The sequence below is a fragment of the Conger conger genome, chromosome 12 (assembly GCF_963514075.1).
Source record: "Conger conger chromosome 12, fConCon1.1, whole genome shotgun sequence".
Lineage (NCBI taxonomy): Eukaryota > Metazoa > Chordata > Actinopteri > Anguilliformes > Congridae > Conger > Conger conger.
Window position 1 is genome coordinate 15,655,056 of NC_083771.1, and position 15,442 is coordinate 15,670,497.

Genomic DNA, 15,442 nt, shown 5'->3' on the forward strand with positions numbered 1-15,442 from the left:
TAACAGTGATGCTCACTGAGAGAAGTTTCCTAACCTAAGGTGTGTGCTGTGGGCCTAATGGTAAAAGGAAAACAAAATGGCACGGGACAACATCCTTCATTTCCACAGGTGACTCGCTTCTGTTTCCACAGGTGACCCCCTTACTCTCGTCAGGATCAACCAAATTGTCCTGCCTTATGCGGTGATGTGCTCTCTTGGTGCGTATGCAAATAGTTTATGGGTTCCAAAAGAAATAAAACAAAAACAACAAAAACGAATTCTCCGCCATAGCTTCCAAGCACTTTCCAGGCTTGGAAAGAACGTAACAGAAAGCAGAGGAAGAACTAATTAAAATTATTCTCCACAAATCCGGTAGGTGATTATGACACTCTAATACGACACGTGGTAACCTTCCCTCATGTTTACTGGCATATCGCTATGACGTGGCAAGAATAAACTTTCCCTCTAAGCCGTATCTCTCCCCCCGAATCCGGTAGGTGATTATGACTGTGTAATACGACATGCAGTAACCTTCCCTCTATGTCATGTTCACCGGTAAATAGCTACCAACCAATCTCAGTTTGTGTTCACATTCTTTCCACATCAATTAAGAAGCCAACCTAAATCACCTGTGGAACCGACGTGTGTCCGGCTGCCTGATGTCACAGCAGCAAGTGCCAAAACAAAAACAGAAAGATGGGGAAAAACAAAAAGAAAACAAGGAATGTCAGTGTGTGTAATTCCTGGTCTTAACACCACCCCTTATGCCCCCTCCATCCCCACCCAATGAGCACCCACACCTGCAGGCCTGAGTTTGACGCTCTGGACGGTTTGCTGGCTTGTTTTCAGGATGCCGGCCTTCTTGAACATGCGCAGGTCATCCTCATCCAAGGCGATATCTCCCAGAAATGCAGCTAAGAGAGAAATACGGAGAGTCAGGCAGATGTCCTTTCCAGACATTTAAGTGGACATACGAATGGGGAGGCCGGCTGTGGCCTCATTAAACAGACAGTTTTCCTTATTCTTTCTTTTCGCCTTTCTTGCAAGAGGTTTTTCTCTTATTTCTTGGACTGGAATTTTATTTGCTTCGTTATAGTGTTTTAGGGCAGATGGCCCTATGTGATGTTGTCTCTTTCCATCATGGGGTTCATATAGTACCTGAATCTACCATGACGATGGCGTTATCGTGATTTTGCTGGCTGTGGGGGAACAGCTCGGCCATGCATATCTGTCTTATGCCTCCTGTATGAACAGAGCAGGATGTGCATTTTGTTCATGGGTTCATTGAAAGTGGCGTTGTTCTGGATGAGGTGTTTGTGTCTCCATGGGATCACTGAAAGTGGTGTTGTTCTGGATGAGGTGATTGTGTCAATATAATTAATTGGGGCTCAGGGGTGAGTCTGTCTGTGAAACTGTCTAGTTAGTTTTGGGAATGGTGGCTAAACAGCAATTTGGCCAATCATCTCAAGCTCCATGAAATTGGCTGGGAAGCATCTGAAATGCCATCTTCAAGTCTCTCCAAAGATGTTCAATGGGGTTTAAGTCTGGGCTTGGCTGGGTCACTCAAGGACAGTCAGAGACATTCCAGGGGTGTCTTCGGGTCATTGTTGATATATATATATATATATATATATATATATATATAATACTTGTGGTGTTAAAAATTAAGTGTATTTTTAACATTTTGTGGGCGCTTTAGATACTGGCTAGCTAGCTTTTCTTCTACTAAAACACTCAGAAAATTGCTTGCCTCCTTTGCCCCCAGACCACATGAGCCTGTGAACAAACACCACAATCACCAAAGCAAGAGTTTATCCGCCATCTTGTTACACCTTTCTGTCTACAGAGGCAGAACCTGTGCAGGCTTCTCATGCATGCACATTTCAACAAGGTCGCTCAGTAAGGGATAAAGCCCATTCTAAGCCGACCCTGCAGGTTCTGGCAAAAATATAATAAAAATATATTTCCATTAATCCGCTTATTCCTGATCAGGTTATGATGGGGGGGGGGGGTTTTGCCAAATCCATTGCCAAATTCCAAATGCCATTCCCTCACAAACTCATAACTACATTAATTTAGACTCTCCAATTAACCTAACCTAAATCCATGGGGACACAGGGAGAACATGCAAACACCATACAGAGATTAATACAAATATATTTCTTATTATATCTTCCAAAATGTTCACGCATCTTACATATAGCAGTATATTCCATTCCTTTAACAGAAAAGCCAAAAAGATCTCCCCGCAAGGAGCCACTCCACAGGCCTCTGAGGCCATGAGGTCCATTGGAAATTAAGATCAAACGACTTTGGCAAACTTGGCAAGATCAGGAAGCCTGGGCACAGCAAACAGGCACAAAGCACCGATCAACCGCAGTTTTAAAAGGTGCATTCCAAAGACAGCTAGTCAGGTCAGAATCACTCAACATTCCAGAATTTATTACAAGGTAACTATAGGAACCAGGGTTAGCCAACATGTCCCGAACAGAAGAATTCTGAGCTTTTTAATTTCATTTAATTTCATTTAAATTGTATTTAATTTCATGCATTTCATGCATTTCATGCATTTAATGTGTTGCCATTAATTGATAAGTTGCAACATTGGCTAAAATTGTCATAGCAAGACTAATCAGTGTCTGTCACAAATCCAGGGGTCTGTTCCAGAAAGTCAGATAAGCAAATTATGCACAAGAGGAGGAGCAGGACTAGAAAACAGAGATGGTTAAGCAGCAGAAAATGCAAGAGATTATTGGATACTGATAAGAATCGACCGTTTAATGTTCAAGTGGTGAAATTGTGGGATGTGGGACAAAGGGCCAAAAACACTGGGCAGTGCAGCGTAATGCGGGACACCTGGTCACCCAACTCATAACTGTTGATAGCAGAAGCAGAATTAATTCTGAAGTGAATTGGACATAATTTAGAAAGGCACACACCTCTGTATTTAAGGTCCCACAATTCACACTACATGTCAGGACAAAAACCAAGTCAGGAAGTCCAAGGACCCCTCTGTAGACCATTTTCAATGGTCTTGGACATGGCAGAGAACATGGTGGATGACCTTAAATGTGCAGCCAAAACATCATCCTTGCGGGGAAAGCACTTCAGTCAGCTCTAAATAGTTAGTTCCCCCATTATCCTTTTGAAGAATTTCACGGTCTTTATAATTTTGTTAAGCTTTGCCAATTTTGATCAGGCACCTTTATCAATCAAATGCTCAATTTCCCAACATGATCTATTGCATGCTTGCACTGACATGCTCCTTAGATTTTGCATGAATCTTAACAGACCTGTCCAAATGACATAAATCATCAAAGCCATCTCTTGCAAACTTTGAATACGCATCTCTTGTAGCAGCTTAATAGCACAGGTGGCCAACAATACATGCAGTTCAATCGCAGCTAGCTTAAGTTTTACTGTAGACTTGGTGGTCTTCGAACTTCAAGAAGCTAATAACAACAATGAATAATAATAATAATAATAATAATAATAATAATAATAAATCTAAGATAAACGATCTACTACAACACAGACAAAACATTAAAATTCAAACAATTGCTAAAATAGCCAATGACTTTTACTCACTATCTCGCTCATTTTCTCAATACAATACACACGCCTAAAAACTGCCAAAATCCTGGTGTGCAAAGCTTGTAGAGACTTACCCAAGAAGACTCAAAGCTGTAATTGCTGCCAAAGGGGCTTCCACAAAGTACTGAATTAAGGGTCTGAATACTCATATAAATGAGAGATTTCAGTTTTTTATTTTTAATACATTTTCCATTATGGGTTATTGAGTGTAGATTCATGGGCAAAAATGGTAGTTTTATCCATTTTAAATTAAATCTATAATACACAGAAGTGTGCAAAAAGTGAAGGGGTCTGAATACTTTCTGAAGTCACTGTATAATGATTTGTAAAGATAGAGATAATGGAGGAGGATGGGGTTGTGTGTCCAAATAGGGTATTGGACAGAGGTGTAGATCAGAAATATCTGCTACTGGAAATATGGGTGAAAGGGGAGGAAATGGTAATAATTAACTACAACAATCCTTGTAAAAGACTGGATCAGAATAATTTGCAAAGGACACAGGACAAGAGGCAAAATCGTGTGGTGTGCAGATTTTAATGCCCACAGTGTACTGATCAATGTACAAATGCAAACAGAAAGGTTACAGTTGTAAGGAAAACAACACTTTGTCATTACGGGTTATTGAGTGTAGATTAAAGGGCAAAAAGACATCTAGAACACAGTAAAAAAAAATTTAAAATTAAATTAAAATTAAATTTAAAAAAAGTGTGCAAAAAGTGAAGGGGTTCGTCTGGTCGTATGGTCTTTCATTTTTTTTCTGTATGTGATTGAAAACAGCTTTCTAAATTCAAAAATGTGGTTAAGAAGATATAATTGGATTAAAATTGGATTAATCCACCATAGTTAGAACTTCAGTTACAACTGCCATGGCTGATTTCTGCTTTTCCTGTTGTGCACCCACTTGGGGTTTGTAGCATGATGACAGGTGCACATGCCTATATGTACAGCTTCATCTTCACGTGTCTGTAGGTGCGGCATCATCTTCACACGTCTGTAGGTACAGCTTCAGCAGCACATGTCTGTAGGTACAGCTTCATCTTCACACGTCTGTAGGTACAGCATCAGCAGCACACGTCTGTAGGTGCAGCTTCATCTTCACACGTCTGTAGGTACAGCTTCAGCAGCACATGTCTGTAGGTACAGCTTCATCTTCACACGTCTGTAGGTACAGCTTCAGCAGCACATGTCTGTAGGTACAGCATCATCTTCACGTGTCTGTAGGTACAGCTTCATCTTCACACGTCTGTAGGTACAGCATCAGCAGCACATGTCTGTAGGTACAGCATCATCTTCACATGTCTGTAGGTACAGCTTCATCTTCACACGTCTGTAGGTACAGCTTCAGCAGCACATGTCTGTAGGTACAGAATCAGCAGCACGTCTGTAGGTACAGCATCATCTTCACGTGTCTGTAGGTACAGCTTCATCTTCACACGTCTGTAGGTACAGCATCAGCAGCACATGTCTGTAGGTACAGCATCATCTTCACATGTCTGTAGGTACAGCATCATCTTCACACGTCTGTAGGTACAGCTTCATCTTCACACGTCTGTAGGTACAGCATCATCTTCACATGTCTGTAGGTACAGCATCATCTTCACACGTCTGTAGGTACAGCTTCATCTTCACGTCTGTAGATACAGCATCAGCAGCACATGTCTGTAGGTACAGCATCTGCAGCACATGTCTGTAGGTACAGAATCATCTTTACATGTCTGTAGGTGCAGCTTCATATTCACACATCTGTAGGTACAGTATCAGCTCAACATGCCTTTTGGTGAGGCTGCTGCTGTCCCTGGTCCTGAAGAAACTTCAGCCTTTGGAAGACCACAGGATGATCTGACGTCAGACAAGAAATTGGAGAAACCCCATGTGCCTTGCTACCCATCCTGGCAGGCACCACAGTGACTGTACTTCAACAGTACACTTTCAGGCAATGAAATTAACTATGATTAGATTCAGTAAGCATAGCTACGTGCGGCTAAGGTGCTTGACAGGGACCTGGAAGGTCAACAGGTTCAAGCCCTTCAGGGGGCCAGGGATTGGCATTCCTCCTGAAGTTGGCAAACTCCAGTTGTTGCTGGATGTATGCAGGTTATTATGACTAATAATATTCAAGCTAATTTCCCCATTCAAAACAATGAATTTACCCATACTTTTAAAGTCTAAAATGTCTTCACACTGAAGAAATCACTCTCCAGTGACCAATTATTTTGAGCCACACAGAAGATGAAAATATTTTGTAATTCCTATTCATACCTTTAAGTATCCAATGCACATGCCCTGGTGGAAAAAGAGCCCCAGTACTCATGCTCTGGCACCAGAGAAAGCCCCATAGTCATAGCATTGCACCAGAGAAAGCCCCATAGTCATAGCATTGCACCAGAGAAAGCCCCATAGTCATAGCATGGCTGCTTCCATGACCGGGCTTCATGCACCACAGATCAGCTCCCATAGGAATCCATGCAAATGGAAACTGTCTCCAGTTCTTATACAGTATTTCTCAATGGTCAGGGGAAGCAGCCAAATGTGTATAGATATGACAACCTGATGCTTCATTCACCCTGTTCAGATGTCTGTGTGGCCGCCAAATTGGGGTGGGCAAGGGCCATGTCTAAACAAATGGGAACTTATTCTTTGTTCTTAATATGCATCAAAGATTGTGTGACCTTGACTGTTGCAGGACAACCCGCCAAAGTATGACTGCATGTTTTTTCCTCCAGAAAATATTATATTTAAATCACAGCTATAATAAATACAAATACAACGATAACCCAGATTTGTAACGGTGAAGTCCTGCTGGATGATGGAAAGTGTGGATTTGACACAACAATCTGGCGGGGAACTGAACAAACAAAGGGATTGGCAATCAGGTGTGGGGAAACAATCTGGAAGTGAAACACAGGTGAAACGAAGGAATGGAGTGAACAAACTGACAGGGTGGCTACGAGGTAGCAAAAACACGGAAACGCTAACGACATAGGCAGACTACAATACATGGAACAAAGTCTGACTGCAGAGGGGGTGAGCACGCGGGTGATGGTGAAGGGGCCAATGAACCTGGGGGTGAGCTTGGGACAGGTGAAGTGGAGGGGAATGTCCTTGGACGACAGCCAGACCTTCTGGCCGACTGGGTAACGTGGAGCAGGGGGCGCCGGCAGTGGTCAGCAAACCTCCTCATTTCGGACCATCAGAAGCAGCAGCCCAGGAGAGCCAGCGTGTGGCTGACCCCAGAGTGACAGGCGAGTCAGGATATGTGGGCCCACTTCAGGACTAGCAGACGGACCACTTCAGGAACGAACAGGCGGTTGGCAGGCTTGTTTTGGGTCTTTCACCTTGCTAAATATGGTGAGCTGGGTGATGGCAACCAGGGTACTGGCCGGCAGGATGGTGGCAGGTTCCTCGTCATCTTGAGGGTTTCACGTTCTGGGAGCCAGGCCCGTAGGTCAGGGAGAAGTTGAAGCAGTTGAAGAACAGGGACCACCGAGCCTGGTGGGGGTTGAGTCTTGTGGCGGACCTCGGGTATTCCAGGTTGTGGTGGTTGGTCCAGACAGTGAACCCCCCTCCAACAGATGATGCCACTCTTCGAATGCCAACTTTACTGCCAGAAGTTCCCGGTTGCCAATGCTGTAGTTGCTCTCCATGGGTGAGAGGTGGCGAGAGAAGAAGGTGCATTGGTGGACCTTGATGTCGGAGGACCGTTGGGACAGGACAGCTCCGACCCTGGTATCGGAGGCGTCCACCTCCAAGGTGAAATGCTTCTCTGGGTCGGGCATCGGCTGGACAGGAGCAGAGGAGAAGCGCTTCTTCAGGTCTCTGAAAGTGGAGTCGGTAGCGGGGGTGTCCAGCAGAAGGTGATTTTGCTAGATGTCAAGGCAGACAGGGGAGCGGCGACGGAGCTGTGATTTCGTATGAATCTCCTGTAGAAATTGGCAAACCCCAGGAAGCATTGCAGTTCCTTGCAGTTTGGAAGGAGGAGGCCAATTAGCTATAGCGGAGGTCTTTTCGGTGTCCATTTCGAGCTGCCGCCTGGAGATGACAAAGCCGAGAAACTGGATGGAAAGGTCAATGGAATTTGCACTTTTCGACTTGTCCCACATCACGGTAGACGGAAGGCACAGAGGACAGGTCAGGTGGTGTTTCAGGAGTGTCAGGAGCAGACTTGGGTTGGTTAGATGCAGACGGAAGGCAGGACTGGTGACAGTTGGGGCTCCAGCCCATGATGGTTCCCCGGACTCAGACAACTTGGAGGTTGTGCTGGAGTAGCTCTAGTCTGCCCAACACCACCGAGACCAGGGGAGACTCCGTTACATAGAATGTGAGGACCTGGTGGTTGCCTGAGATCTGCAGCCGAACTAGGGAGATGATCGTGTCGACTGCAGCCAGGGGTGCACTAGTGATGGTGTCGGTGCGGAGGACCTAGGAGAGGGTAGAGGTTGGAAACCCCAGGCGACGGACCAGAGTGGGGCAAATCATGTTGGCATCGGCTCCAGAGTCGTTCAGAACTCACACTTGGTGGCGAGCTCCCATCCAGGAGGTGTAAGCCATGATGTTGGATCTTGAGATTGAGGGGGATGTGTTCAGGGTAGCACCCATCAGGACCCCCTAATTTACTGACAGGCATGGTCTTTTAACAGACAGGTCCACCACAGTACAGGCAGAGATGTTCCCTTACCTGTCCCTCTTTCTCCATGGTGGTGAGGTGCGTGGATCTCATCTGCATGGGTTCAGGTTCAGGAATTTCCGGTCCTTGGGAGACCCAGTGTCAGGGACAAGGGGCGGAAGAGGATCAGGATCTCGGGATCACTGGTTGAGCGACGTTCCCTCAACCGAGTGTCCACCCGGATCACCAGGTCGATGAGGGCGTCCAGGGAAGCTGGCAGCTCACAGGTGGTGAGTTGGTCTAAGATTGCTTCGGACAGACCATTCTGGAACGCACCATGGACCTCCATCTCGCCCCGGCGTGCAGACGCCGCCAGGGTCCGAAACTCGTTGGAGTAGTCTGAGCGGGAGCCCTGGCGGATACGGAACAGTTCACAGGAGGCAGCTGGTCCGGAGATGGCTCGGCCGAACACTCTTCATTGTCGTGGAGAAGAGAGCAAAGCTGTAGCATTCGGGGGCACCAGAGTCCCAAAAGGCGGTTCCCCATTCCCGGACAGGAGGGTAATGACATAAGCCACCTTGGAGCATTCGGTGGGGAAGGTAGACAGCTGTAGCTCAAATATGAGTGAGCACTGCAACAGAAAAGATGGCTCTGGATGGGATCGGACCGGTTCTGGAGCAGGTACTGGTGGAGGCGTGGAGACGTGGGGGCTTGCCAGGTTAGTAGTCAGCACAGCCATCTGGTGGAGTAGAGGGTTCATGTTCCAGCTTAGAGTGCGAATTTCATTCTTGTGTACTCCCAGCCGTTGTCCCTGGAGTCTCAGCACCTCCATAGCCAGGGTTGTGCTCGCTGGCCAGATTGTTCTATCAGGTCCATAGAGCAAGCGACCCAGATGCAAGACCAAGGAGTACGATGCAGGTCAGACAGGCGAGGGTCAATAGCCAGCAAACAGATACAGCACCGATCAGGCAGTTTGTAATATAAAACATTCCAGCAAACAGGTGTATCAGGGATAATCCAAAATGTAATCGTGGTCACAGGCGAAGGGTCATTAACAAGCAGGCTAAGCAGACAAAAACAGAATCCAGAAACAAAAGTCGGTATACAAAAACAGGTTGATACACTGCGGGTCAAAAGTAAACAGACAGGAGAATCTAAACGCAGAAGTCAGGGATGAAACAGGTTGTAAGTCTATCAGAAAAAAGTATGGATTATACATAAAACAATCTGGCGGTGAAACTGAACAATCAAAGGGGTTTATATAACACAGGTGTGCAAAAATACGGAAATGCTATCAACATAGACAGAATACAATACATAGAAAAACACAAAACCTAACATATGTGTCACATTTCAGGTCTGTCTCGCCATGTTTTATGTTTATTCATTTTGTGTTAGTATTGTATTGTTTTATCATGTGTTATGTTAGTCTAGGTTCGTCATGTTGTTTAGTTATGTTTCGTTACGATTTATTTTCTTGTCATGTCTAGTTATGTTTTTGTACGATTATATTACCTGGTTATGTTGAGTGGTTATCGTCTTACTTTCGTTTTGTGTTATGTTTTGATGCGTGTTTATTGTTACGTTAACTGGTCATTGTTATGCATACACTTTTACATGTTTTTCCGCAAACCTTGCGTTCCGCCTTTTCTCTCTCTCTCTCTCTCTCTCTCTCTCTCTCTCTCTCTCTCTCTCTCTCTCTCTTTCTGTCATTCACTCCCTAATTGTTTCCATTTGTCTATTTACTAAAACTACTAACGCTAGATCAGGATTGGGTAGAAACTAACAAACTAATCATGTGTTCTTGTTACCTTACGTTTCTCGTGCATGTCATTTACTAATTTACTAATGCTAGGGCAGGATAGGTTTATTACTAACGATTACTAATCTCCTTGTTAAACTTGTCATCCATCGCACCTGTTTTCCATTTCCTTGCTACGCTCTAACTAATTGTCTGCACCTGTCTACACCCGCATTTATAGCCCAGTCGCGCTACTGTTCACTGCGAGCATTTACTACCATTGATCACACGTTACGAGCCACGCCTGTTTACCGGCCATTGTTGATTGATTTCTGTTTTGTGACCATCGTTTGTTTTTTGACTACGTCCTCACCTACCGTTTTTGTACTTTTGCTTCGCTGATTGTTTCATGGTTTCGACTCCCGCTTCGTCCACGACTACGCCTCTGCCTGCCGTCCGTCTGTTCATCTGCCCCGCTGACAGCTCTCCTGCTACCGGACCTCCCTGCACGTCTACCGACTACGAGTTTGCCTCTTCCCTCGGCACCGTGCTTTTTGTTTGTTTACTTTTTGTTTGGCTGGATCTACGTGTATGGACTTTGCTTGTGTTGACTACTCTCCTGGGATTCGTCCCGAATAAAGCCCTGAGGGGTCTTTATATTACTATTGTTTCTGAGTCGTGCATTTTGGGTCCAACCCCCACGCACCCGTCTCAATATGTCTATTATACATTTTGAAGAACATTAAGTTTAATTTTGAACTTTCAACCTTACCATCTACATGGTTGACTATCTAACAGTTTTTGGTCATTTGGGTCTGTCCAGACCCAACTTTGCCATTGTATATTTTTGAAATGTATATGAAATAATGAAATATATTTTTTATCTATTTGGCTTCATTTTCCTGGCTGTTAAACAAGATATAAACTAGTATGTTGGGTTTGGATAACCATACACCATGTGACGCTGATGTAGGAAGCCATCAAAGTATGTTTTGTTGTGAATTAAGCTTATCTTTGAAATTATCAAAACATAAGTAGGCCTATTATACCTTTTGAACTACATAGTTTCATTTCGATAAGAAACTTTCCACCTTACCAACTGCTTGGTTGAATATGCAAAACTGTTGGCAATTTTCTGACCAGCCCCAAATCTCGCATTGTATAACCTTTTTAATGAATGATCCATTTGACTTAATTTTCCCCGTGGCTGTTCGAAATCTACTAGTATGGAAGTCATACACCAAGTAGTGCTGTTGTAGTAAGCCATCAAATATTTTAAAATAATAATAATAGCCAAGCGGCGCGATTTAGCATTTATGAATGACCGTACTTTACTTCTGAGCAATATTAAGAAAATAGTTAATCTCAAACTAAACCGAAAACAGTCTGGAAGTGCTCCTTTCGCAGTCAGTCAAATAAATGATTTGTCTTATTAATCTGTAAAGGACGTTGGAAACGTCATTCATGACGAATAACAAACCTGCTGGTAAAACTACGAGACCGACTTATCTCTTTAGTTTGAGTAGTCTATGTACTTCAGTTTACTTTCATGTTATGTATTATATTGATATTTGTACCGCTGTACCTGTACAAACAAATCCAGTTTCACCTGAACGCAAATACGGCATTTCACCACAAACATTTTCCCTACTCGACAAAGTATAGACGACAATAAACCTTGCGGTAATTCACAAAACACTGTTCCCTGTTCTTTAAACGTGTAGGCTACTGCCTCTTGGCGTCATGCTTTTGTATACAATCTTCACTTTTTCCCGAACGCATAAAAAAAAAGTCATTACATCTAAAACCTCCTTACTTCTGAATTGTGTGTAAAGGCATGTCAAACATTTAAAGTGTTGTGTTCTGACAATCAGAGCGTCCCTCTATAGCTTTTCGTTTCACTTCACTTTGCTTTTTCCAGTCAATATATTTTCTCCTGTCACATTCAGAAATACCGTCTTTCATTCTCCAGATTTCAGATCTTACTATAGTTTACGGTTTTCTTTTTCAACGACATAGCGTAACTTTTTTTATACAGCCATACCAGCTTTGCAGGGATCCTTGTAATCGATTGCATCCTCTGTGTCCGCCGGCTCCACATAGTAACTCGTTTGTACCTCGTCCAAATCGATCGCCAGCAACATACTCAGTAAAAGCAAACACCTTGAGGGGAGATTCATATTTCCAAACTGGAGGGTTTTGGAAAGTGTAAAGGATAGGAGAGAATGCAATGTTTTCTATTGAGGGCGGGGGGGCTGTTGTTACAATGAGCTCTGGCCGGAGGGCGGGTTTAAAATCGGAGCTCTTCCCCTTCTGAAAGTCTTTATTCCGGGGCAGTGATTCGCTGCGATATTCGGGCACACTGCCAGCACCAAACTCTGCAGACTTTGCAAAAACGGAGATGAGGGCATGTGCACACGGTGACAGCAGGATACCCAGGCTGATTTGCCCATGCTGCTGGGATTAACTGTAATACATCTGCACTACTTTAACCCCTTAAGTATCGCCCCTTTTGTTGACAGAAGCTTGAAAATTACATACACAAAATTAAATGGGTACTATTCTTGAAGTCTTTTGATTACAGGCATTATCCTGGTCTCTTCTGAAAGGTGTTTGTTTTACAAAAGTCATAATTACTGTAAATTACTCAGGGTCGGCAAGCAAAAGTAAAAAAAAAAAAGATTTTCTGTTTTTGAATGGATACAGATTATTGTGGCTGTGGCACATGCAGAAACACGATGGGGCCACAGGCACGACACGGGACAAATACCCTTTCAAATTTGATGACAGTATCACCAAAAAGTAGCATTTTGCATAGTTTTTTCTAAGCTACGTATGTCTATGCAGCTTTCCAAAAAGGACATTTGGAGACTCTAAAAGGGCACATGGAACCTACATGATATTATGGGTCTCATGAGGTGTAAAATACTAAATTTTGCTTTCTATCATATACAACAGTTTTTGTCCTGAAATAAAGTGTTTGCACTTCCCACCACCTGTCACCCTCTCCCTACCTCTCTGTCTCAATTTCCCTCTCCTTGCACTCTCCTCAGACAGCAACAGGCTGAGAAGATCATGAAAAGTACAATAACCTTGTACACTAATCATTTATATCAATTGATTGGACCTTTTGTTAAATACTCCACCCCATCAAGTCAAACAAATCCCACAGTTTCACATGCAGAATTCACATGTATTATTCAAAAGCAAGCCTTATTTATAAGCTTACTGAATAAAGCTGCTTAAAAATGAAATTTTTTGAGAATGTATTTAGAGGCTCACCCTATACAAAATGGCCTCTATTGTGGAATCAAAGGTGTTTTCATATTCTTTCAGAAGAGACATTCCTTGGAAGTCCTCCAAAGGAAGTTCTCTGTTTAGATGTAGGCATCGTAAAAAAAGAAATGTTTTGTTGTAAAATGTCAACCTTTTCTGGAATTAAATCTCCGCATGCATATTGAAAATGTGATGGTTTCATTATGCAAGCAAAAAATGGTGTGTTGTTTTATGCAAGCCTAACAAACTATACAATGTTGGTAACTGTTTCAGTCCTCACTTCAATAACACGCACGTAGTTGGTTCTTTGATGGACAGAAGTTATAGTTGATTGTGCAAGGAAGGGGAGAACGCCTAGACTTAGCAACTGCATTACGGTTACTGGTCAGAGAAGCTTGTACATGAGCTCACAGTGTTCCACAGCACTTGTAGATAATAGCATTTCTAAGTAAACAATGGACATTCTATCGACGTTTCTCCGAGTTAGCACATTTTTAGAATTAGAAACTATTATGCATTTGGTCTACTTGACACGTGTCGTGAAAAGGACTCTGAAATTACCATATTTCTTGTAGAATGTGGATTTCCAAAGTGCAGAGAAGGTGAGGTCCCCCCATGTTTTAGCACCCACATGTTACAGAATAGGTACTGTTGTCGCATCTTAAAATAGTTTATGCAGATGGAACTGTGTTTTTTCAAATGGTATATCCTGTTACCATATTGATTGAAAATGAAAAAAGTAATGAATGCAAAAAAAAATACAATAAACCATCTTCAGTGCTACATACAAGAGATCATATGGCGTGCATATATACTCAGTGAGCACATTATTAGGTTTTGCTAGACTTATTTTTTAGGCTTATTAGGCCTTCTGCTGGTGTAGCATATTAACTTAGAGGTTTGATGTGTTGTGTTCAGAGATGCTCTTCTGCATACCACCATAAGGTGTGCTTATTTGCGTTATTTGCGTTACTGTCACCTTCCTATCAGTTTATAAATATATAATTAAAAATAATTCTCATTTCCACATTTTCAGATTTTCCCCCATTTTCTCCCAATTTGGTGGCCAATTGTACCCTATTCCAATCACCCATGTTTCTGTGGATACATAAGCATACGCTGACCCAGTGCAAAGGTTCCCCTGCAGTTCAGGTGCAGCCCATCATGCTTGTACAGCTCACCCCTGTCCCAAAGGAGTCCCAGTGCCCCAAAAACCTATAAGCCTCTTTCCTACAAAATGTGTGTAGCCACATGCTAAAATAAAGTTCTGCTTCCCTGTGCTTGCATGTGGTGCAGGTAGAAGGCTGTGCTGTCTACACCTCTAATAATTGAATCCCCCACTTCCTATCACTAACTCCCTTTTCCTGGAGGATGTGGCCATCGGGGTACCCTGAGGCACATCAATCTTCCCACTCTCAGGGACGGGGGCCAGGTCCAATTCCAGTTGTGGCATGCACACTGCTTAGTTCCTGGATATATGCAATTGGCCAACAAGCTGGCCCTCCAGATTAAGGAAAATCCTCTTTAAACGTTCCAATATTAAGTGCTTAGTTTAAGTTATAACCAAAAGAGAATGATCAGGTGTTGAATCAATCTGATTGTAATCAGCTTAGCTAGCTTTTGCTGAAGTGGCAGTAATGCTAACTGATGTGATATTTTATGTCACAGGATCAAATACAGCCAGAAATGTATGAATCCCTGAGTGTGAGGTGATAAACAGTCATGCATCTTTGAGTTACATTAAGTTGGGTCCCCTGTCCTACCACAAGGGGGAATCAGCACTACAGCGGTACCGTTCCCTTACATCGTCATGTGAGAGAGATGCAGAAGGAGTGTACGGCTGTGAAATGCAGTTCTCTGGAACACATGTGTTGCATCTGTTAAATAAAATCTGACTGTCTGTGTATGTGTGTGTGTGTGTGTGTGTGTGTGTGTGTATGTGTGTAAATGCTTGAGGGATTCTCTGATCAGCGCTTCCTGACTCTATCCACACAGCCTCGCCGGTCTCTTGATGTTGGACCTCTATTGCCACAGGAACTTGACAATTACATTTCGCTCCTTCTCATTTTGAAGTTTACCTTCGGATGGAAGGACCAGGACAGCGGAGTCCCCAAATTCTGGCAGACCATCTTTATATCTATATCCCTTACAGAATAGTGCTCAAGTTTCCTTTTTTATAGATGGATCAACAGGTGCCCTGCCAGAAAAGTTAGATTTTAGGAAACAAATCAGGCTCAACCTGTCTATT

At 43.4% G+C, this 15,442-nt stretch overlaps 1 protein-coding gene across 2 annotated transcripts in view; it reads right to left on the minus strand.

Annotated features, from left to right (window-relative positions):
• LOC133142484 (bone morphogenetic protein 1-like) overlaps window positions 1-12,154 on the minus strand; it is a 54,685-nt gene extending 42,531 nt beyond the window's left edge. Inside the window, exons 1-2 of one of the 2 annotated variants that reach the window (XM_061263734.1) lie at window positions 11,963-12,154; window positions 780-893 (exon numbers count right to left, since the gene is read on the minus strand). In XM_061263734.1, coding sequence (XP_061119718.1) covers window positions 780-893; window positions 11,963-12,098 — 250 coding nt within the window. In that variant the 5' untranslated portion in view covers window positions 12,099-12,154. The remainder of the gene's footprint in view (window positions 1-779; window positions 894-11,962) is intronic. The other variant, XM_061263735.1, reaches the window with a different exon arrangement.
• Window positions 12,155-15,442: the final 3,288 nt, after the last annotated feature.